This window comes from Bidens hawaiensis, unplaced genomic scaffold (assembly GCF_021521415.1).
Source record: "Bidens hawaiensis isolate Kalapana, Puna unplaced genomic scaffold, B.hawaiensis_p1.1 tig00041163_1, whole genome shotgun sequence".
Classification (NCBI taxonomy): Eukaryota; Viridiplantae; Streptophyta; class Magnoliopsida; order Asterales; family Asteraceae; genus Bidens; species Bidens hawaiensis.
Window position 1 is genome coordinate 108,908 of NW_027497280.1, and position 25,679 is coordinate 134,586.

General features: G+C 32.5%; 3 protein-coding genes and 1 pseudogene across 4 annotated transcripts; 3 read left to right on the forward strand and 1 right to left on the reverse strand.

Annotated features, from left to right (window-relative positions):
• The first annotated feature begins 281 nt into the window (after positions 1 to 281).
• On the forward strand, positions 282 to 6,692 carry LOC143592715 (mitochondrial import receptor subunit TOM20-like). Its single transcript, XM_077072569.1, has 6 exons — positions 282 to 450; positions 3,808 to 3,886; positions 4,036 to 4,205; positions 4,304 to 4,351; positions 5,661 to 5,756; positions 6,349 to 6,692. The coding sequence occupies exons 1-6, from the start codon at positions 352 to 354 to the stop codon at positions 6,475 to 6,477; spliced, it is 621 nt and encodes a 206-aa protein (XP_076928684.1). The 5' UTR covers positions 282 to 351; the 3' UTR covers positions 6,478 to 6,692.
• A 4,774-nt stretch (positions 6,693 to 11,466) lies between these two features.
• LOC143592708 (cytochrome P450 78A5-like) lies at positions 11,467 to 14,811 on the forward strand. The gene is made up of 2 exons (XM_077072565.1): positions 11,467 to 12,511; positions 14,198 to 14,811. The coding sequence occupies exons 1-2, from the start codon at positions 11,561 to 11,563 to the stop codon at positions 14,789 to 14,791; spliced, it is 1,545 nt and encodes a 514-aa protein (XP_076928680.1). The 5' UTR covers positions 11,467 to 11,560; the 3' UTR covers positions 14,792 to 14,811.
• Positions 14,812 to 18,223: 3,412 nt separating this feature from the next.
• LOC143592709 (proline--tRNA ligase, cytoplasmic-like) lies at positions 18,224 to 21,545 on the forward strand (annotated as a pseudogene). The gene is made up of 10 exons (XR_013145967.1): positions 18,224 to 18,370; positions 18,500 to 18,592; positions 18,682 to 18,798; positions 19,583 to 19,770; positions 19,841 to 20,030; positions 20,237 to 20,407; positions 20,481 to 20,765; positions 20,907 to 21,124; positions 21,286 to 21,383; positions 21,485 to 21,545. The product of XR_013145967.1 is annotated as a proline--tRNA ligase, cytoplasmic-like (transcript).
• Positions 21,546 to 23,827: 2,282 nt separating this feature from the next.
• LOC143592710 (F-box protein At1g67340-like) lies at positions 23,828 to 25,679 on the reverse strand. The gene is made up of 3 exons (XM_077072566.1): positions 25,465 to 25,679; positions 25,221 to 25,383; positions 23,828 to 24,811 (listed from the first exon to the last, which is right to left on the reverse strand). Exons 1-3 carry the CDS (start codon positions 25,677 to 25,679, stop codon positions 24,098 to 24,100), a joined length of 1,092 nt encoding a protein of 363 aa, XP_076928681.1. The 3' UTR covers positions 23,828 to 24,097.

The following is a 25,679-nucleotide window of genomic DNA, read 5'->3' on the forward strand; positions in this document are numbered from 1 at the left end:
GAACCGATTGAAACCGTTGGTTTAGAAACGGTTTGTAAATTTCTCCATCCAAACCGATTATAATAATAAGATATAAACGTTGTTTATAACTTTCATTTCATTTCATTTCATTTTACTTTCGAACCGAAACCGATTATAAACTGGTTTTGACTTTTGTTAACCAAACCGGTTTGTGTACCTCTAGCGTGGACAAACACGAACAAGGTGCGGTGCGGTGCGGTGCGGTGCGGTTCGTTTACTACCCGAAATAAAAAGCTATAAACGTTGTTTATAACTTTCATTTCACTTTCGGCTGCTTCTTGTTCTTCGTAAACCCTAGCAACCGTCAACAATCAGATCCATTAAGTAGCAATGGACGGTGGTCAGAACGAGCTTGAGAGATTGATGCTCTTCGAACACGTTCGTATGAACGCCGAAGCTGAGTACGCCAAAAACCCTACCGATGCTGATGTAAGTTTTATTATTATTATTATTATTATTATTATTATTATTATTATTATTATTATTATTATTATTATTATTATTCAAATTCATTCATTCAATTTATATGTAATTGATTCGATCCGTAAGTAAATCATCTATCTGTTTGTATAGGCTTAATTGCAAAATCTGTACTTGTAACTCATAAACCCTAATTTTTATTATTTTATTTTATTAATAGGTGGTTGGTTTTATTACTTTATATATGTAGCTCACTCACAAATTTTAAAACTTTCTCATGATTACAAACATAATATATACATATACATATACATATATAGGGGAAAATTAACATACTAATTAAATTAACGTGCCTATCAAATAGTGTAATTATAGTGTAGTGTAATTACAACATAATTACACTACTTGTATATATAGTTACGCTATTTGATTCGCACAGTTAGTACGTTAATTTAATTTGTATGTTAACTTTCCCCTGTATACGTATATGTATATGTATATATTATGTTCGTAATAATGAAAAGTTTTAAAATTTGTGAGTGAGATAAGAAATAAGCTGTGTTTTGATTAAAAAATTTGAATTTGCTTACTAAAAATTTATTTTTTTTATAAAAAGCAATAAGAATTGAGCTGTTTGATAGGCAATTCTAAACACATATAATTTTCTAAAGTTGAGATTAAACAAGATGTGTAGTTAGTGGTGTGCACGGTTTGGTTTTGGGCTAAACCTGAACCAAAAATTCAAACTTCAGTTTTTGAGTGTCTGAAAAGTGTTCGGTTCTTTCCGGTTTGGGTTCAGATCAGTTCCATTTTTTTTTTCAGTTTTGTCATTTGAGGTTGGAAATTTTGGTTCGAAAAAGTATGGCTCAAAATAATTACTTTTAAGCAATTTGAGCTCAATTATACAAATTGCATATTTATTATGTTATTACAAATTACTTAAAATGAAAACCAATGAATTTGGTTCAGCTTAGTTTTTTTTGGTTTTTATTACATGCAAAACCAAAACCGAACCGTATGTTCAGTTTTTCTGGTTTTTACTTTATCGATGCTGATGTAATTGATTCGCTCCGTAAATTGATCTATTTGTATAGGCTTAAATTCAAATCTGTAGTCAGTCATAAACCTTAATTTTTTATTTATTAATATTATGTTTCTAATGAAAAGTTTTAAAATTTGTGAGTGAGATTGATACGAACCTGTCTTAGGCTGAAGGGTCCAAGGGAGATAAAAGGGCGAGGATGATGAAGGGTCTAAGTAACCACATCATTTATTAATAAATTGTGTCTATATAAGTGCTCATGTTTTAGGTTATGGATAAGAATGTTTATGTTTATCAAATTAAGGGTTTTTATACCTTTTTAATCGGAGATCTAATCTCTCTCGAATCGGATTATCTGGAGACTAGCCCCTCTCGAATCGGGCCAACTATCCTTGTTCTTTGTTTATTTCTATTAGTTCAATATTCTATTTTTGGGGTTCTATCATTTGGTTCCATTACCGGGAAACGAAGAGAAGATGATTTGGAATACCTGGAGATCCTCTCATTTAACCCATGGTGAAAGTCACCCACCATCACCTATTCAGAATGATGCTATCACTGCTCATTTAGAGGCCATTGAAGTTAAATTAGACATCCTGGTATCCTTGAAGGAAGATGTGGCAGCACTCAAAACTTTGTTATATGGAACGTCAACAAGGTGTAACAATGAACATGGTGATTCTGAAATTCAACCATGTTTTGGTGATTTCAGAGATAACAAGAAACCTGAGGATGTACCTCAAGGTCCATTGACAGATCGGGTCGAGGAGGTCGATACCAGTGACAGTTCCGTGTCCGGAGTTTTAGGAGTTGCCAAGAGCTATGATTCTGAAGTAACCGATGAGATACCGGAAGGAGAAAATCAAGAAAAAAATGACAAACAAGACGACCTGTGCAAGGAAAAGTTGAAGTGGATCAGATCTGGTGGTAACGAAGGATCCGAGAGTGTTTTTGGTGTTGAGTCGTTGCCCTCTCCAGAATCTAATAATCATAAAGTTTTGTTTGTAATCATGGGGTGCTATCCAGAAAACAGCCTCAATATCCCATCTAATTTGTGATACGAATTTGGTTGGTGTAGATCAGTTGAGCACCACACCTGTAGCTCCTATGCCTATCACAAAAGGTTCGGGAATTGACATTGTGTTCCGATCGACTGTCACACATCATTTGGTTCATGAAGTGGGTCAGCCCATGATTGAATGGCTTATCGCTTGGTCCAACGGTCAACAAATATCGGGTTGTCGACTTGAGGACAAGTCGTTTTACCCAGCGGGATGTATTGATACGAACCCGTCTTAGGCTGAAGGGTCCAAGGGAGATAAAAGGGCGAGGATGATGAAGGGTCTAAGTAACCACATCATTTATTAATAAATTGTGTCTATATAAGTGCTCATGTTTTAGGTTATGGATAAGAATGTTTATGTTTATCAAATTAAGGGTTTTTATACCTTTTTAATCAGAGATCTAATCCCTCTCGAATCGGATTATCTGGAAACTAGCCCCTCTCGAATCGGGCCAACTATCCTTGTTCTTTGTTTATTTCTATTAGTTCAATATTCTATTTTTGGGGTTCTATCAGAGATAAGCTGTTTTCATGAATTTGCTTATTACAAAGCTAGGGGCAATCGAAAAGATTAAACCGATACAAAATCCGAGGGTTTGGTTTTTGTCAAAGCTGAATTTACGGTTCGGTTTTGGTTTTGAATGTAATAAAAACTAACTGAATTTATAGATTTTCATTTTTTTTGTTTATTATAAGTAAATTATAAGAAATTAATGAATATGTGACTCAATTATTTTAGACAAATTGTATAATAATCAGTTAGTTATAATTAACAATATGATTTATGCCAAAATTCATTATTTTGGGTATTTTTTTTGGTGCTATATTTTCAAGCTCATATAGTAAAACGAAACCGGAAAAAGCAAAAATGAACGGTTTTTATAAATTTAAAAACCAAAGTTTTGGTTTTTGATTCAGTTTTAGCCGGAAAACCGACCACAACGAACGGTGCACTCCCCAGTTTTGATTATGATGTTTGATAGCCAGTCCTAAACACACTAGGTTGAGATAAACATGATACTACAGGGTTTTTGGTTTCATTCTGTATTTGTAGAATAACTTTTGGGATTGTTATTTTTTACTGACCAAGTAATTGACATCATCCTGCTTGTCACTATTGAGTTAAATAATATTTGTTGTTTCTTAAAGCATTGAATTAATGAAACACTTTTTAGCGATTGATATTCAATGATTAGTGGTTGTTAAAAGTTCATTCATCGAGACTTCAGAGATGAGAACTGATAATATTATGCCAATACAGAATTTAACAAAATGGGGTGGAGCTTTGCTGGAGTTATCCCAATTTGGAGATATCAATGAATCAAAGAAGATGATTAAAGGTAATCTTACGGGCTACAATTGCTATTGCTTATGTTGGTATCATGTGAGAATGATATAGTTTCTTTCTGTTTGCTTGTTCCCTATTTTACCTTTACATTATATTCTAAGACTATATATGCTTGGCTCACAATGAATAAACAAATTGTAGATTCTGTGGCAAGATTGAACGAGGCATTATCCATCAATCCGGCAAAACACGAGGCCTTATGGTGTTTAGGAAATGCCCACACTGCAAATGCATTTCTAATTAGTGACCATGATGAAGCTAAGCCTCATTTTGATGATGCATTTCTGTGTTTTAAACAGGCTGTAGAAGAGGTATCATCTTTTCGCTTGTACATATTAGTTTCAAATGTTGATATTTTCTCAACATACTTATTACTTATGAGTGTTTGTTATAAATTGTATTGTCACAGTGTCCAGGGAATGAACATTATCTTCAATCTCTGGCGTCTTGTGCTAAGGTATTCCACTAATTTTATTCACTTATTTCTTTTTGTAGTTTCTTATTAGTTCTAGGTTTTGTGTTTTACTAAGTGAGTGCTTGGGATTACTTATTTAAGCTGCTTATCTGCCTGTTAAAAAAAGCCAGTTAAGCACTTTTGAGTATTTGGATGCAGAAAACTGCCTATGCTTTGGGTGAATTAAGTTCACTTCAATAAGCAGCTTGAAATTGCTTATTCACAATTACATGTTTATCTGTAGGGGTGAAATAAGCTGATTACCTGCTTCTGCTTATACGCACAAACATATGCTTAAAAGGCTTGTAAACGAACTTAAGAAACATGAATGAGTCATGCTAGTGTTTGGTCATTTAACTTTAAGCGAACAAACGTTTGTTCAGAAGCAATTAAATGAACGTGGATTTTAATTTGTGTTCGTTCGTTAAGAAAATGAGCGTGTTTATGTTTGTTCGTTTGTAGTGTAAACAAAAGGTTTGTTAAGAAAATGAGCATGTAGCTGATGATATATTAATTTGATAAAACTGAACTTGGATGTAACGGGCCTACAGATTTTTTTATGAACATGTAAACAACCGAATATAAATGAATGTAGGCGAACATGCATAAACAAAGTTAAGTGAACGAATGAGACGCGTGTTCATCTTTGTTTGTTAAACATAATGAACAAAAAATTTGTTCATGTTTGTTTGTTTATTAAATAAACGAACATGACTTAACTCTCCGCCAACCGGTTCACTGGCTGATTCCTATGCTATTTAACTCTTTTTATATGATAATATCTTAGACTTTTATTTAGCAGATGCACATATTTTGCAGTTAAATTTGTGTTTTATGTTAACTCTAAAGTCAGTGATTTTGCTAAATCTGCTATTAGGCATTAGCTGCTAGTTTTACCATAAATTTTGAGTTTACCACCTAAAACATCAGTTAACATGAGAAGTTTCACTAGAGTCCTTATTAACAGTCAATGAACTCAATTGAAAAATGGTAGTAGTCTTTGTTAACAGTAAATGAACTCAGTTGATACTTTTAAGAGGCAGTTGCAACCTACCAGCTTATTTATCAAATCAAGCATTGAAGCATATAAATAGTCTTAAAAAGAACAGTCTTGAATTAATTACCAGTCATCTAAGGTCCAAAGCTAAATTTTTTTCTAGGGCAATTATTTAATAATGGCTCATTGGCTTGTGCTTTGCGCATATTTCTTGATCTATCTTTTTGGATTCTGGACACATGTTAATCATTATGTACTAGTAATTTACTCCACACAAATTCATGAATATTGTTTATTAAAACTTTAATATTGCAGGCACCTGAGTTGCACAAAGAGATACACAAACATGGAGGACTTGCTCAAGCTCAACAGACATTGGGTGGAGGATCTGCTGCATCTTCAAGCGCTAAGGTTATACACATATTTTGTTTTTTGGTGTTAGGTTGATGTGGCAAGATGGGCGGGTTGGGTAATGGACTAATGGGTTAAAAATGTAGTTTTTTTACATGGATTCAAACTATTCATGTCAGGCTGACCCGAAACAATTCTTGTCCAATTGTTTTTGAAGTTTCTTTGTAAATAGCTGTATATATTTTTTTTCACTAAAATAAAATGATTTGCACATTAAGAATACACTTTTAAATTTAACTTAAAACTAGTTTATTTTGATTTTACTCATTTGATCGGTTAGCGATAATAAAAAAACATGTATCAACCAACTCATAAATATATAGGTCGAATTTGCCATTCTAGTTTCAGTTATAGAAAGTTGGCGTCCATTTGCTTTTTGCTTATTCTTGTTTATATAAATTTTCAAAATTAAGTTTTTTTAACGAATATAAATTTTTATTCTGCCACAATGGGTGGACAACTAACAGTTTGTTTCACATTTATTCTGTAATCTGTAATGGGCTTTTAGCATTATGCAGTGAAATGTTTTTGGGTTTATCGGTGCTATAGTTTTTCTAAAACGTTTTGACTTATTGACTATTATTTTCTGTAGAGTTCTGCTAAAAAGAAGAGCAGTGATTTGAAGTATGATATATTTGGGTGGATAATTCTGGCTGTGGGGATTGTTGCATGGGTAGGGATGGCCAAGTCTAATGTGCCTCCGCCACCACCATCGAGATAAGTTACCATGCAAATGTTCACTACATATAAATGGCTAAGATGTGTACCAACTTAGCACTAGCGCGTTAATTTTGTTTTGAAATGTTTCCTCCTAAAGTGCACTGCCAGTAAAATAGTGATGTGTATCTGGTATGTTGCCAAATTTTGAGTTTTTTATGTTTTCATTAACTTATTTTACTTTGTGAAAGCTTCATTATACAATTTGCTTGTTGCTTCCTACTTTTATCAATAGTTAACATCATAAAATACTTTTACCCATTGCATACTATGCTTGTTATAAACCAATTAAGCATTAATAAAACTTAATGTGTTCATATGTTTTTTTTTTACTTTTAAACATTTAAATTTTATTTATTTTTTTAGAATGTTAAGAGAGATGAATAAAATATTGCATACCAACTATTCTTTGGATTTTAAATTGGCATAGAATGATACTTCATAGTGATTATTAAATTGATATTAATCAAAATGGATTGAAGTTCATTTATTAACAAATTAACACATCTTAAACTCGATAATCGTAGTATATCTACGACTTTGCTTTGCTTTAGAGCCGTTGTTAGCGCATATAAAATAAATAAAGATGAACATACACATATTGTCTTTTGTGTTAAATAATTTTGTTACAAGTTCTTGTTATTTTGGCACAACAACCTAAAATAGCAATAGTTTTTAAGTATATTTGTTGAATGAGTAGATGAATTAGTGAATCATAGTTGCAGCATGTCCTACATTTAAGTTTCTCTTTTTGGCAAGTAAAGTGGCAACTTCATGAGCAGCAAGTTGCTATAGCTGGAAAGAACCATTACTTGGGTTAATTTAATATTATATCCACCATTTAGCTAGCTAGGTTGATAGGTGTTAATCCAGAATTGGTTTACTAAGGTTTTGTTTTTATTTTAATCTAAAGGATCAAAAGTTTTGGGACACATAATCCCACTTATTTTTTAAATAATGGATGTTCCTAGAACTATAATTATATGATTAAACTTTATTAGTCTTTTATTGGTCAATTTATATGTTATTTAATCAGCAGTAAAGATTACATGCTTCTACAGATCTCCTTTGAAGTTGATCCATCTATTTCTATTTCTATATCATCATTATTATGATCATTTGCTTTAGTTAAGTGGTTCACTAATTAATTTGATATATAGTGGGTCTTCTCTTTTGCTCTTTGTTTTATTTTTTTATTATTAAAGTTTTTTTTTAATTTGTGGGTGAATTAATTTAATCATGCGGATGCAGGAGGACCACGAGGCTAGATTTGATTTTATATATTTTTTAGGTTGGGTGGTTTTTTGAGTAAGAGCAACTAAGGACTACAATGGATTTGCATAATGGACCCTAATCGTAATTATAAAAGGTGAATGGTGATTAATATTGGTGAATACATAAATCTTGACGAATATAAAAATCTTGACGGATATGAAAACGAATCAAGAGATTGTGTTTGTTCGTTTAACTTTAATCAAACAAATGAAAGAACGTATAATGGGTATTATTGTTTGTGTTTGTTCGTTAGTTAATGTTCTAAATGGATACAAAAGAACATAAATGAACGAAGTAAGCAAACTGTCGCAACCTAACAATGATTAATGCTAGATGAGCCAACAAGTCAATAAGTTATTAACAAATAAATTTAAATAAACAAGTAAGCAAACACAAAATTAACTAGTTTAATTTTGATGAACAAATTAATTTTGTTTCATGTTCATTTGCTCAATCAAAAAAAATTGTATATCTAGGTTTTTTTTAAATGAACCCTTTTTATATGCTAATGTTTATTAACTTATTAAATATTTAAATAAACAAACATACAATTGTTTCTAAACATTTGGTTTGTTTATGGGATATTGATGAGTTGTGCTTTTGTTTGTTCTCTTTTTAGGAATTTATTATCAATTTAGGTTATAATAATGTGACTACTTGGGATTGGCTCTTTAGTGTAAGTTAGTTGTAAGTTGAAACACCAATGGGTTTGTATGTTATGATATGGGATTAGCATTTAAATTTATGATATTGGAGTTTACTTTATTTGGATGTGTAGGAGCAATCACTTATGCAATTTCTTATGTTTTTCTTGTAAAAGGAACGATTCATGTTATTCCGTGACTTCGTTTCGTCATAAAAAGTTTTGGTTCGGTTGATAGATAAAACAATACTGGATTGCCTTGAATGACGAAACTAGTGTTGTAAGGTCTAGTTCTTGATCCTTAGTTTACACTAGGCGAATCTAGACGTCTAGTCACATTACTATACACCTTGACGTGTAATTACGGTCCTTAATTAAAAATGAAATGATGATTTATGTTACACCTTTTGTTTTATCATTTATGATTATACTTGCTAAAAGTGTTCCGATTTGGCGATTATGTAGTTTTAAAATTCATTTTTCCTTTTGTATTTTACATCTTTCATGAGTTAATATCGCCAATATGTAATTACAGATTTTTTGCTTTTAAACTGTTTAATTAAAACACTACCATTTATAGAAAATAATAAAATAATTAACAAGTATATCTATAATATATATAAACGAAAACATAAAAATCTTACGTGTCGCGATGTGGTCGCTCCCCTTTTTTTAGAGTCACCAGATTTGCTTGATTTTTAAATTGAGGCTTCTCATGCATTTGACCTGAATTCATGGGTATGGGTCTTACCAACCTCATATATTCCTTAAACGGGTTATAACATCTCATTAAATTAAAAATTATCCTCACCAAATTAATGATGTAAAAATCCTATAAAATAGGATATACTAAAAATTAATATCTTATTTATTTTAAAAAAGATATGTATATATATATATATATATTATTTAAATTAAAAAACAAATTTTATAGTAAAAAAATAAACGGGTCTTGGGTCTCATCAAACCATAAGTATATTATTAACTTTCATAAATATTATTTATAATTAAAAAACCTATTTTATAGTAAAATAAATAAACGGGTTTGGGTCTCATCAAAACCATATAGCTTTTAAATCGGGTTATAACAAATCATTTATTTGTGAAACAATTTATCACAAACCATAAGTATATTATTAACTTTCATACAATAAAAAAATATAAACTCAAAAAATAAATAAATATTAGAACAAATAATATAAAACAACCTTGTAATACGGGGGATAAAAACTAGTTGGTAAGATAAAAATGGATCAAATGAAACCAAACCAAAACTAAAATGGTCTGGGCAACTGGGCCTTAACCATTCAGATGAGGGCTGGACCACTTTACCCAATAAACATAAACAAAACATAATAAAAATGGTTTTTTACGAAAATTTAGGCTTTCGATAACTAATATGTTCCAAAATATACCACTTTATGTTTTCTTATAAAGGACACTATATGCTAACTCCAAATTTGAATGTAGTCACAATCATGGGATTAGAGGTATTCACTAACCAAGTGGGAAAAAGTAGAACTATATATATATTTTTTAATTTTGAAAATATAAGAAAAATACAGAGAATAAAAAATAATTATTAATTAACAAGTTGCGTATATAGTTGCGGTGGTATGATCAAATGCAAAGAGATTTAATGTGCTAAACATAAAATAGCAAAAGTAATTACGCTAACACTATAATAGTTGATATTATTACACAGTTTTTGGACTAGAGTAATTATTGTTAATATACTTTTTATTGTTCAATTATATTAATTACCTCAAAGCTATAAAGAATTATATAGAATCAATAATTATTCTAGTTTTTTTATACACGTAATATGTTAATTAATTTTATTTGTATTAAATTCTATCATATAATTGCAAACAAGATGACAACTAATTAAATACGGAAAAGTGGAGAACTATAAAATTTGTTTGCCTCATAAATGTATTGATTAACTATTTAACTTTAACGCATAGTTTCTTCGTACAAAAAAAATATACAAATAAAAAATTTGTAAAGTCCACTAATTTGTTGTAGTGTAGTGGACCAAATTAGAGTACATGAACAAAAGTATTAATTAATTGCTATAATATATAAATTGTTATTGCATAAATGATTTGTTAAAAGTCAATCTTATGTTGTATACTTTTCACAAAGTTCTTTTGTAAAAGAAAGAATACTTTCGAGCCAATTTAATTCTTTACTATCATCATATATCATAGCTTCTATAAAAAAAAGGAAACGAGACCCTTTAATTAAACATCATAACTTTTTAGATATAATTATACTAATTTGTATAGTAAACTAGCTAATAATGAAAGTATTTAGAAGCACTAGATGATTTAAATAAATTATAATGAAAATTAATAGGCAGAGATTAACACCATTATGTTAGATCCATAAGACTCATTATTAACTGCACACCCACAAAACTAGAGGGATCGAATTAGGTACTTGTTTAGACATGATAAGATATATTTAGCAAAATGTACACTATGAAATTTTAGGAATCTATAGTTCATCATTTCTCCTTCTTGATACATAAAACATATAATCGTCACGCTCAAACCATTAATCTAAGTGTTAAACGAATCGTTTTCATGTTTAGTGTCCGTGTTAATCCCATTGTCTCTAGCATGTAAAACACGATAAGATACGATTTGTCAAGCCTAAAAAACCAAATACACATGTTTTTTTTCTAACACTGCTATATATTTTAATGTGGCTTTCATGAATATTCTTCACTAATCATAATTTTGTTTTTGTTTTTGTTTTGAACACATTGAATGGAAGTTCTTATAAAATCAGGGTTGCTTATTTTCTAAACAAATAGTCTTAGATTCATTTAATTAAACTATTAAATCCTAAATATTGAGACGATGGTACGTTTGAAAATCATAGCAAATGATGATACAACACCATATACTAACTAGAATGAATCTAGCCATCTATACCTAATTCAAACATTAGAAAGATAGATGATAAATGAAAAAGAAGAATTAAAAAAGGAAAGTAACTCCAAAGACACATGAGTAACTAACTATAGTTAGGTTAACAAACCATATCAAGAACCAAGCTTTTACCATGCACTATATATACAAACCACCTCACATGCAATGTTTCTCACTACACATCATATCTAGATTAAGCACTAATTGCATAAGTCTCATCTAAGATAATGAAAATCTTTGTAAAGGCAAGCTTCTTTCTTCTAGTCCTATGCTTAGTGGTAGCCTTTCACAATCTCTCACTCCCACATCTCTTTGTTATTTCTCTTGTGTCTCTCTTCCCACTTCTCTTTAACATATGGTTAGTCCCCGGTGGGTTCGCATGGAGAAATCCAAATTCAAACCCCACTAAGATACCTGGTCCGGTCGGTTGGCCTTTCCTAGGTATCTTACCTAAAATGGGTCCTCATGCTCATCGAAAGCTTGCATCTATAGCTAGCTCGATGGGCGCTACTCGTCTTATGGCTTTTAGCCTTGGCTCGACTCGTGTGGTTATTACAAGTGACCCTGAGACTGCTAAGGAAATCTTGTGTGGTAGTGCCTTTTCTGACCGCCCTATAAAGGAATCAGCCAGTTTGTTGATGTTTGAGCGAGCCATTGGGTTTGCACCTTCGGGGATGTATTGGAGACATCTAAGGAGGATTGCTGCAAACCATATGTTCTCTCCCAAAAGGGTGTCGAGTCTCGAATGTCTTCGACATCGTGTGTGCGATCAAATGATGGAAAAGGTGTCAAAAGAGATGAGTGTGAGAGGGGTTGTGGAGTTAAAAGGGATATTGCAAAAGGGTTCATTGAGAAATGTTATAGAGTGTGTGTTTGGAAGTGGGTTAGGGTTAGAGATGGAAGAAGAATTAGGGTTTATGGTGAAAGAAGGATATGAGTTGATAAGTGAATTTCATTGGGGAGATTATTTTCCAATTAGGGTTTTGGACTTTACTGGACTCAAGAGGAGATGCCATAAGTTGACTTTGAAAGTCAAGAGACTTGTAGGTCAAGTTATTGAAGAAAGAATAAGAGGTGGTGAAGGTATACACAATGGCCAAAATGACTTTCTTAGTGTGTTGTTGTCTTTGCCTAAAGAGGATCAACTCACCCATGCTGATATGGTAGCCGTCCTTTGGGTTTGTCTCTCTCTCTCTCTCTCTCATATATTTTTATATAATATTTCTTTCATTTTCTCTATTTTCTTAGTTCTCTCTCTAGTAATATATGTATACTATCCACATATATTTAGTCACTCTCTCTCTCTCTCTCTCTCTCTCTAAGCCATATTTTTCTCTCATATGCATAACATGAAGCAACTACCCATAATTTTCTCTATGAACATGCAAAGGTTACATCTAACTTAACACTAGCTACTCATATATATATATATACACACATACATATATATACATATATATATATAGTTGAATTAATGATATTTTTTTTTATTAAAATGCACGAATATAAACTTCATGTCATTATATAGTGTATTATGCATGTGTAAGACTTGATATTATAACGTAAAACTGGTACAACATCCGTATATAAACTCGCTAATATTAATAAGACGGCAATATTTCTTATATAGCAAAATCAAGTGTGTTAGTTCTTGACTAATTAGTTTTACAATTAACTCTAGAGATGTAAGCTTTTATTGAAACAAAAGTTGATAGAAGTATCATTTTATGCAATCCATATATAAGTTGCCAAAAGTGGGTATGTTTTCTGAAAATTTAATTGTGAAATTGACCATCTAATTAACTAATATAAAATCTTATCTTTCTAAGATAAAAATTGAGGTTAATCCATTGTTTAATGATGAAGATATTTTTAAGTAGATGGGTGTTGTACCAAAATCATTTATTTAGTATCTCTCATGGATATTTTGACATCACTTTTCAAAAAAAAATGTTGGATATGAACCACTTTTTATATAGTCAGACAGGTAAAGGAAAATAATTTAAAAGTTTTCTCTCTTTTGGTCATAAGTTAAGGTTGGTAGAATAGAAAACTTTTTGAGGTTTGTATGGAAGGAACTTTGACTACACTAGTTACTAGCTACCTCATTAATAGTACTAAGGTTTATTATCCTTGGTTTGACACATTACTAGCTTTAGTTAAGTATAGATAACTTTATAAAGGCATGATAAATGTTTAAAGAGTGATAAATATTATTAAGACTACATACGTACTCAAGTTTATGAAATACCATAATTCAAAATAGAATAATATAAATTTCATAAAACATAGTATACATGATAAGCTATCTCTAGGGTGACCCATGTCAGGATGACATATTATCTAATGAACTTAAATAATTGTATAATAAGTAATAACATCATCCTAAAACTTAACAGATTCAAAATCGTATAACTTATCCATGTTTTTTTAGGTTGTACTCAAGTTGTAAATTGGTTGAACTTATAAATTATAAAGTTTTATTATTTTGATTGTAGTTTTAACGGGTTGATGATACTAAAAACTATATATGTTATAATGCAACCCAAGCACAACAACTTTAATTGAACAAGTTACACATGTCAACTCGTATTGTTTATCATGAAATTAGTTAGACAAGATTAATAAAAACCTTAATAACTTATAAATAAATCGTAGCGTGTCAGAAATTGCCACTCATACATATCAGTGATTTAAAAGTCGGTTTTACTAGAATTCTTGAACTATTGTTCTCTTTCTCGAGGGCATATAAATGCAATCATGCATACCCAACTTTATATGTCATAAACTTTAGTGAAAGAAATTGTGTTTTTTTGTCTATGAGTTAAATAACATTTTTTTAAAACTTTTATCGATACGTATAGGAGATGATATTTCGAGGAACGGATACAGTTGCGATTCTTCTCGAATGGATCATGGCAAGAATGGTTTTGCACCAAGACATTCAAGCAAATGCTCAGGATGAAATTGAGAAGCTTGTAGGCCAACATAGGCATGTTCAAGACTCAGACATCCCAAATCTTGTTTATGTTCAAGCCATAGTCAAAGAAGTCCTTAGGTTGCATCCTCCTGGACCGTTGCTTTCATGGGCACGCCTATCTACTCACGACGTTCAACTAGGCAAGTTCTTTGTCCCGGCTGGAACCACGGCTATGGTTAATATGTGGGCTATCACACATGACCCATCCATATGGAAAAATCCATGGGACTTCAATCCCGAAAGGTTCATAGACGAAGAATTTCCGGTTATGGGTTCAGACCTAAGGCTAGCACCTTTTGGTTCTGGCCGTAGGGTTTGCCCGGGGAAGTCACTCGGGTTAGCCACCGTCAACTTATGGCTTGCAAGACTTCTCCAACAATACAAGTGGCTTCCATCTACAAAGGTTGATCTCTCAGAGTGCCTAAAGCTTTCTCTTGAGTTAAAAAGGCCATTGACATGTCTTGCAGTTGTGAGATGAACATGTTTTATCTATCTATCTATCCATCTAGCTATGTCTTTACATGTTATATATTATACTATTGCAAGGAAACGAATTCCTTAAGTAGTAAATAAGCTGCATATTATGTGAATTGTGCACCCCCATAACTAAACTAGCATTATACAATTAAAAAAGAAGTTTGTTCCAAGTTAGAATAGGTTGGATTAATGTATCAAATTATATTTATCTACCTTCAATGTTCATCTGTAATATATAAGCTTTTGGATATATAGTTCATTGTTATAATGTTGTGGATTGTATTGTAAACTATTTAATTATCACTTAACCTAAAGTTTAGTGTCTAGTCATTTCATCGATGCTATGATCAATATAAAAATCAATGCATCCATATAAGAAAAACAATATCCTTCTTGAAATAAACCACGTTTTCTTTTTGTGAAATAATAATAATAATAATAATAATAATAATAAACTCCTCATAGTTTGTTTCCCGAACATAAATTTTCTTGTTCATGAAAATCAGAAGTAATCCAAATAATAAAGTTATATATGATATTGCAAACCGGATAACGACAAGTGTTTTAGCTTGATCCAAAATCATAAAAACAAATACCCATGTCAATACTCATGTTATTCGGTCGGTACGATGCGCTACAGTATAGGTACATGTTAATTTCGTTTTCAATATAATTTATATCTAGATGTCGAAAATAATAAGTTAAACACAACTGCGCATTTAGTTTTTTTCTTTTAAGTAAATGGAAAAAAAGTTGTTACGGGACAATGAAACTAAACGATAAACGAACATTGTCAAAAATAAATAAAAAACATGAATTTTGTGACCAATGAATAAAGATGTTACAGTTCATGAGTTGTGTTTTGGTTTTATAACGTGATTTAAGTATTTTATGACTTTAAGCGAAAAAAAAGATACGTAACTTTGGTGTCATACATGTCATGGCTATAGCGGTAATAGATGTGTTAAGTTATCATATATAGTCTCCTAAATTTAGGAAAAGTATAAAAACACAATATATCGTAAAATATAGCACAATGATGAGTAGCATATACCTTAATGTTGAGTAATATAATACAATGTCGAGGAAAAAAGACACATGTAAATGACAAAAAAGATATAATAACGAAAATAAATAAAAAAAACACAATGATAAATAAAAATACATAATGATGTGAATAAAAATTCTAAAATCTATAAGATAGACATTAAAAAGTGAGAACCTAAACTCTATTATCATAGAGTTTAACAAGACAGCTTTAATGCCGCTAGTTTGAGTTCAGTTGGAGTTCGTTTGAACCCTTCCTACGGTTCTAATGTCAAAAGATATATTAAATGAGCTTACTTTTATGTTCGAGTTCGACCCCGGGCTCGTGTAAACTCAGCTTGCTCAAGCTTTTTTATGAGTTGATCTCGTGTAACTCGCGAGCGCTCGGCTCGTTTGCACCTATATGAAATGTATATAAATCTTTTGACCATGACAAAGTTGTAGACATTTTTTTGTCTTGTCTTACATATATCTAATCTATGTCCATATTCCATAATGCAAAGGAAGATAAATTAGGTGTATTGATTGATTGTGCGATTATATATGTCTTTGTCCTTGATTTATTATTATTATATGGATGGATTAATGTAGTCACTAGCTAAAGTGAAATCTCCATTTATTTGTAGCTTATTAGTATGATCCAAGTCACTCTTGTTGATAATGGCATATATAATGTATTTGTAATGATGATGCAACGTGACATTAATAATATATGGTGGATGGGAATATTTACTTGTTTCATGAATTGAAAATGGACATATGGATAACATGTGTCGTAAGGTTTATTATTGTAACCTAGTTTTTGTAATGGACTTAGCTAGTGATTGATCACGCATAACTCTCTTTAAAGATTTGATTCTAGTTAGATATTTTCACGATTCACACTTTATTGTCATCCCTCGAACACACATAATTTAAATTACGATTTGTGTGACATGTTTATATCAAAATAAACAGATTGACGGATTTGGGTTGATAAACCAGAACACAAGAAGTTTTTTATTTGTGTAATTGACATCAAATATAACAAAGACATATAACTATGTAACATGAAAACGATCATGCAATATGTTTATGTTAAGGGTTCAAACGGGATGAAGGTTTGAAGAAATAATACTTTGAATTCAAATCATCGTGCACCCCAAATTTTACCATAATAATAATAATAATAATTTCTTACTTAATTTAATCTTGTGTGCTCATAGATCTATCTCAGCATACTTGTCTCTATTACCTTCAGCTTTTGCACATGTATCTTCTTGATAGCAATAAGCTTTGTATAAAGAAGTCTTAAACCACAGCCTTATTAAATAGCAACCAGTTTGCTAATAAGAAGCTAGCAAGAGGAGCACAGCAACAAAAACAACACCACATAACAACATTACAAGTCAAGTTTTTTCCAATTCTCCCAATCTAAAACCAAGCGTCTAGCTCTCCTTTTGATCCAAAGAAACATCAAAGTTTTTCGAATAGTCTATATGTTCTTCACAACTCTTGTTTTTTTTTCAGACTTAGTTCTGAACTCTTAAAAGTCGTGTGACCTTTTTTTCTTAAAAATCTTCTAAAGGTCATGCGAGTAAAATGGGCCTCTTGAGTAAAATGGGCTTATGGCTGTCCAACAACTTTTGCTTATGGCTTTCATGGGCTCGCCTATCAACCGTAACCGCCAAGTCTCGTCTATACATTTAACCTAGAAAGCATTGGAATCTCCTTGTCACAAAATCGAAATTCTTGTTGTCTGGTTTGGTATTATATTTATATATATGTATATGTATATGTTTTTACTTAGGTGTGTAAGTAATTATCTCATTAATATATATTATTACCTTTGTTTGCAGTTCAAAGCTAGCTGAAGATCGAAATCATCTACTGTCGAATCCATGAGTGGGTGTTTTTTCTTCTTTAATTAATAAATTTTGTGAGCTTATTCCATCCTTGCCTTGATGCATGCGCATATCACATGATGCGCATGCGCTACAGTTCATCACATGATCAGCATGTGATGAGACATGACATGACGCGTGATATGCAAATAGCCAGTATTTGAACAAATTAGACCATCAATTGAGCAATGAGTTTGAGTATTAATTTGAAAAGATTAGACCAACAAATCTTGCCATATATTATGAGAGTGCATTATATTTTAGTGTTTAAAAGCTAACAGTCTAAAATATTATTTATAAATAATCTATTTGTAAAACGTATCGGCTTTTGGGATCAAAACGCATAGAAGAGCATCACGCTTTTCAAAACCAAGATTCCATGTCAAAATTTATCTATTTCAACCCTGTTTATTGTCGTTGATTACTGTTAGTTTAAATTTTCGCATACACTAACTTCGGTTTATGTTAGATAAGATGTTTATAATGAAAACTTAGGTTGATGCGAAGCCAGCTTAAAATTTATACTTCATAAAAGCATTTGTGTATGTAATTCCGTTATCAACATTGTGACCGCAGAGGAAATAAAGAAGGTGACGCGTCTCAGTCTTACCAATTCTAAAGATAGCAACTTTGGGGAATGGTATAGTGAGGTATATATATGTGTGTGTGTTTTGTATTATGTTTTTCTAGCTAGCTAAAGCTTCCCATGTATATTATTATTATAGGCTGCACTTGTGTAATTGGATCTTAACTTAACTCATCTTTTCTTTGACACCTAGGTTATTACAACTAGTGAAATGATCGATTACTATGATATATCCGGCTGTTACATCCTCCTGCCTTGGACAATGGGCATTTGGAAAAGAATGCAGGTAAGGATGGAACTATTAACTTAATTACAGATACATAAGCAACTTGATGGAATAAAACTATTTTCTTTTCTGACTTGTTGTTCATGCAGAATTTCTTTGATCCAGAAATTGAGAAGATGGATGTCGAACCTTGCAGTTTTCCGCTCTTTGTATCCAAATATGCACTGCAAAAAGAGAAGGATCACATTAAGGGTTTTGCTCCTGAGGTAAATTTATAGTTATCAAATGTGCTAGATGCATTCAAGGCGCATAGGCCTTGCTTGAGGCCTAGGCGCAAAAAAAACGAGGGCCCGAGAAAAAAAAAACGCACAATGAAAAATAAATACAAAATATATCTATGTATTCCAAAACTTGAGTCACATAGTTTCAATGCCAAAAATTATCCAATATCAAAAGTTCAAAAACTTTAAAATTATCCAATACCAAAAGCTAAAGTTTAATAACATCAGCAGCTAACAAAAATTTTACAGTCACCAACTAATTGAAGTCAACTCTACACATTTAAGATTAAATCGGACTACTAATTATGCTCTGCATTTTCTAGAACAAAAAATAATATTCTAGATTTAAAAAGTCAACCTTTAAATTTTAGTTTTAATATAATGGGAATTGAGCATTAAGCAAAGCAAATTAAACTAAAAGAAACATCATCTAGAATTGTCAATGATCATGTATGAAGATTAGATTAAATTAAGTAAATTTGACTTTATTTTAGGTAGCTTTGTTAATGAAAAATCAAAATAAAATCATAAAAAATTTTAAAAAAATTAAAAAATAGATTCAAAAAAACTGAAATTGCTCCTAGAATTGCGCCTTCCCTATTTAGAAGCGCTAAATCAACGCCTCGCCTAAAAGTAGCACCTAGGCGCATCAGGCAGTTGTTTTTAATAACTATGGGTAAATTTTTTAGCTTCATGTCCTTACATTCATCTGAGCGCGTCTTTTTTTTGTCAAATAGTATTTTCTGAGAGTAGTTACATATTTTTCCAGGTTGCATGGGTGACAAGATCAGGTGACTCTGATTTGGAGGTTCCGATTGCCATTCGTCCAACTAGTGAAACCGTAATGTATCCCCGTTTTTCTAAGACGATTAGGGGACACCGCGATTTGCCCTTAAAGCTTAACCAGTGGGTCAATGTTGTTAGATGGGAGTTTAATAGTCCTACTCCATTTATTAGGTAATAATAATCTCATGATGATTTTGATTACTAATTTGCTTTTGATGTCTCTAACTTTCCATTATCGTAGGAGCCGTGAGTTTCTTTGGCAAGAAGGCCACACTGCTTTTGCAACAAAACAGGAGGCAGACACTGAGGTTCTTGATATTCTCGAGTTATATAGACGATTGTATGAGGAGTACTTGGCTGTCCCTGTTGTCAAAGGGAAAAAGAGCGAGATGGAGAAATTTGCGGGTGGCCTCTATACTACTAGTGTTGAGGTAATCTTTTACTTATGAATGAATGGGATGTTTATTCTATAATGTTTCAAACCGCGCTTAAAAAGGAAACAAAACCGTCGTCAATATTTTTTTTATCATAAACTCGCTAGATCATTGTATTCAAATGCCTTGTGATTTAGCACGCAAGCATGAATCCGTTACCACTTATATCGAAATGATTTACCTTGTGTGATCATGTTTGCCAGGCCTTTATTCCAAATACTGGTCGAGGTGTACAAGGCGCTACCGCACATTGCTTGGGCCAGAACTTTGCTAAAATGTTTGACATTAACTTTGAAGATGAAAAACGAGAAAAGACCGAAAAAGGAGAAAAGGCTATGGTCTGGCAGAATTCGTGGGCATATAGTACCCGAACGGTAACCTATCACTTTTATTTTTATAAAAAGTGTATGTAACAAGTTTTGATATATATAAATGTATTGTCTATAGATTGGGGTGATGGTAATGGTTCATGGTGATGATAAAGGCCTGGTGTTGCCACCTAAAGTTGCGAAAGTACAAGTTATCGTCGTTCCCGTGCCTTACAAAGATGCAGATGTTGAAAACATATTAAATGCATGTTCTGCCACTGTGAAGACTTTAAGTGATGCCGGTATTCTTGCCAAAGCGGACGTTAGAGACAATTATTCACCTGGTTGGAAGTATGGCCATTGGGAAATGAAAGGTGTTCCTCTCAGGATCGAAATCGGACCAAAGGACCTTGCTAATAACCAGGTAACATAGATGATACACGTCGGCTTGTGATAATATTGTTTTCTTAGTTAACCAGAATTTGTTTTGACATGTTACCCGACACCCTTGACTCGGTCGTTCTAGTTGCAAATATTTAATTGAAAGAATAATGTGTGTTTTCAGGTGCGGGCAGTTCGTCGTGACAATGGAGCAAAAGCTGACATTCCAATGACAGATTTGGTTAATACAGTAAAGGGTATGCTGGATACTATCCAGCAAAGCATGTTTGATGTTGCTAAGCAAAAACGAGACGCGTGTATTCAAGTAACGAAACATGGGATGAGTTCATTGAAGCACTAGGTCAAAAGAAATTGATCTTGGCTCCATGGTGTGATGAAGAGGTAATGTGTTTTTTATTTAAAGATAGTTAACACTTACATAAAGTACATCTTTATAAATAAGTAATGTGTTTAGGAGGTTGGTTGTATATATGTATGCCATAAAAAGTGTTTTAACATGTAACTTGTTCGGTTCACACTATTTATGATTAACGATGGTTCAGGAAGCCGAGAAGGAGGTGAAAAGAAAGACGAAAGGGGAGACAGGGTCTGCTAAGACGCTTTGTTCTCCATTGGACCAGCCAGAACTGGCTGAAGGTATATTTGTCAATATAACAAAGAAAGATTAGGTTAATGAGCTATATATTATATATGTTTTCGCCTTTTGGATTGCTTATTGGAATGTATCTTTGTTATAAGCACATTATGCTTTGCGTCGGGGAAACCTGCAAAGAAATGGACGTACTGGGGACAAAGATATTAACAATTTGGTTATCGTGTTTTCTGTTAGGGATATGAATAAAGCGACTTTGTATAAGATTTTGAAGTTATGTTTCTAAGTAAATACAGGCAGATTGGTAGCTTTCTGTGTGTTTTATTATTATATCCAGAAAAAATTATCTTGAAAGGCATCAATTTTTTTGTACCGATGTCACTACATCAAACCGGTGTTTTGACATTGTTCGTAATTTAGTTATTCGAAAATTTAGAGAACGAACGCAGCAGTATGGGTTGCGGTAAGCGAGTGTCATGTAACACCGCAGGAGGTATTTAGTTCCCCTTAGTAAGTTATAAAAAAGAAGTTGTAAAATACATTGATTTAATTATGAAATATTAAGATTAACTAAAGTCATAGTTATTGTGCCGGTATCTTCTAGGCAATCAAGTGTTTGATTTTTCAAAGGGGTTTGTGACTTTGTTCTTGTTTCTTTTTTCACAAACAAAAGCAAAACCTAACATTTTGTCGAATTTGAAAATGAACACCGGTTTTTAAATTTTATATTATATTTAATAATTACTAATGAAAGTTACATTAAATATTAAATAATAAACAATAATGAAGTTTCTATTTACCATCTTTTTAAGGGCATGTGTACGTAGACTTATAAATAAACGAAACTTTTACTCAACCGTTCGTAACCCATTCAAGGGGTTGAACATGAACATGAACACGAACACGAACACGAACACGTATCTTGTTCATTCATTTATGATCGTTAATTTAAATTTTCATTTACTCTTGTTTATGTCCTTTAGTTTATGTTTTTCAAGTTCGTTCTTTATATGTTCTAATTGTTTCAAACTCATTACAGTTTCGTCTAATTTTGATAATTTGTTAGGTCAAGTTGAAGGTTACATTTATTTCTAATATATGTTCGATTACCTTCGTTAACTGGTCATCTATTCATAAACATGTTTATTTTTTTAACAAACAAACAAACACGAATAAGAACAACAGTTCTTTATAAGAATATAGTAGATATGAATATTAAAATAAAGGGGTATTATTTATGAGCCATGAAAAAAGTCTAGTTGAGCCCCGCCACTAAGAATTTGATAGCCTTTTTGCACTAGAAACATGTAACATATTCCAAAATATACGGCAATCAATAAAGAAACACATGAAATTAGGAAGCATCGTGGTAGCACAACTAAAACAAGACGACACCATCCTAGTTGTGAATTGGTTGATCGTGTTCACAACAAAACACAAAACCAAAAGTTGACATTTTACCTTATCATAGAAGCAACCTACTTTTTAACGCGACATGAATGTTATTGGTTTTATGCCCCCATGTATAGGGCAATATTCAAGAATCTCGATCGCTTGTATAAATTTTCTACCCGAGTATGACCTCAATTAGTGTTAGGTGGTTCGATTGGTCTTTTGACTTAATCCAAATCACACATACTTAAAGTGGTCGTGATTGTTGAAAATTAGACGAAATTAATATTTAGGTTGCTCGTTGTAATGGAACTCCAATACCAACATTTAGTTTGCTCGATGGATCACTCAAATAATACAATAAGGTAGCGTGATATTTTGAACTTTCATGGTTTAAAATTCTTTATTAACTTATTAACTAAGATTGTATAGATGAGTATACTAAACCATCATGAAACTAAAAAAATAAACAAGATAACTTGGCATACCACTAGGTGGCTCAAGCTGAGCTACCAACTCGGATTGGACATATTTACTCGAGTCAATTCAACATCTATGAATATAAACTCGAATTCGAGTTAATGTTGTGTTGGCTCGTAGTTGACACTTTGATCATTTCGAATAAATAATATATAGTCCAGGTTTTATACTAATTTCTACGCTACGTGAAGTATAAATGTATGAATTAGAGTACTCAATGGACATGGTGTATGGTAAGGTATCTTCCTTACGTTCTAGAGGTGGATGGTTCAAATCTTGTAAGACACACGTATATGTGATTTACACTTTTGTTGGTTGTTAAAAATATTTATAAGTACGTTAGTTTGCCGTCATAAAATATATACATGTATGAATTGGAAAAAGGTAGATGCAATATCCTCTTACATATATTATTGGATAAATTTTCATATCCTCAACAATAGAATATGTGGCTGTAAACAGACTGGAGTTAGACCATGCATTATCATATTGTTCTTATATTTTTGTCTACAAAGGAAAGGAAAGCAATGATTGAAATAAAAAAGTTGTTATATTACATTATTACCTATTAACTAATGTCTTCTTATATGAGCAAAAGGAATATATTGGTCTTCAATCTCTTCACAAATCCTTCATATAGAGAAAGTATATGATACTAACTTTATGATTTTAACCATCTTATGAAAAGATCTTGATATAACTAGTAACTAATATACCTATAATTAATTTGATACTAAATTTTAAACACTTGAAACAAAATATATCCTACTATAACATACAAACTATTCTTTTAAACACTTTTATAGCATTAACATCTAGGGATTACATCTTCGATTAACCACTGCAAAAATTATGGTATTTATTATGAAAACCGGTGGTCAGTGGCCGGTTCATCGGTTAACCACCATGGTATCGTTTTCATTAACATCACCGTCGAATTCGCCACCGTTGAAAGCTTGTCTACACATCATCCCGTGCCCGAATTTCCAATCAAGCGCTTGGCACGCGCGAGAACAGTAATTAACGTCTCCACACACCGAACACCGTCTGAACTCATGCCTCCTCGTTTCAAGCCGCCCACAACTACCGTACGAGCATAACCTGACCTCCTGATCCATTATCGGTTGGTTCTTTGAGAACCAATCGACAAGGAACCGGTTTGCTGGGTGTGGGTCCGGTGCAGGCACATTACAACCAAAATCACTAAGTAATGGGCACACTGGACCCACCAGGTTAGGGAGCTGGTTCCACGTCATTTGTTTACTAGAAAGTAACAATGATGATGGGGTTGTTGGGAAAACTCCTGCAAGCTCACGGGCGTTGGCTTGGATCAACAAACGACGCCCTTCGGCCACGTTTTTACTCACTCCATATCCGTCTTGTAGACAATGTCCGAGCTCCCGGATAGCGTTGATGTGCCCGAGAAACGCGGCTCGGGCACACAGAGCAACTCCGGCTCGCAAATCCTTGTCGTTCTTCATTCCTCCGCTACCGTTAAACTGAATCACCGCCAGCGAGTACAATGCTGGCGCGTGAGACCGGATCGCCGCCTTCGCCATTAACGAAGCTCCACTTTCTCGATTTTGCAAACAATAAAAACGAATCTGTACATAACAAGTTAACACAAACTATCAAATACTAACAATTATAATAATTAGGTCATGATAGAGCTACACCAACACCTATTTCATTTAAAACACTAAAAAAAGTAAAATTTTGAAATTATTAACACGATATCCAACGGCCGTCAGACAAAACCCCAAATTTAACTCTATGAGACATCATTTAGAAAAGAAAAAGGTCAAAATTTCAAAATTGTTGGTCACACTAGCCGTTTACACAATATCATAAAAATTATTGGTCAGAACGTTCATTTGATCAAAATCCGAATGTCCATTTTGACCGGTCAAACTTTGAAACATATTTGGTCAAAACGGCCACCAGACGTATATACAGACTTCCATTGGAAACAGTGTGTGATTAGATGTCAAATGATGTGTGTATAAAACTCACCATGCCAAGTGTGTAAGAAGCCTCAGCATTTCCGGCATCCGAACAACGTTTCAAAAACCGATGTGAAGATTCCGACCAATTCTTAGCTTTAACAGCTAAACAACTCGAAGACGCCTTTGATAATACAAATGAATTAAGCCCTAATCCGTTTAGTCTCTTGCATCTGTTCAAAAAACACAATCAGTACAAAAAAATTAATAACAATAATAATAATGCAACTAGTTTTTTTTCCTGAGATTCATACGTCGATAAAACACTGATGAAATCGGCGGGACAGGCGGCGGATGAACCGAGCTTAGCAAGGATGGTTAAAATGATGTCATCAGGAAGATAGTCGAAAAAGTCATGTTGCCGGACTCTTTTATTTATGGATTGTGTTCCGGTGAAGTTAATGTCTCTGATTCTCTTTTGACGACACATGATGTTGTTTTCATAACATGTTCCTCTTCTTGTTCTCAT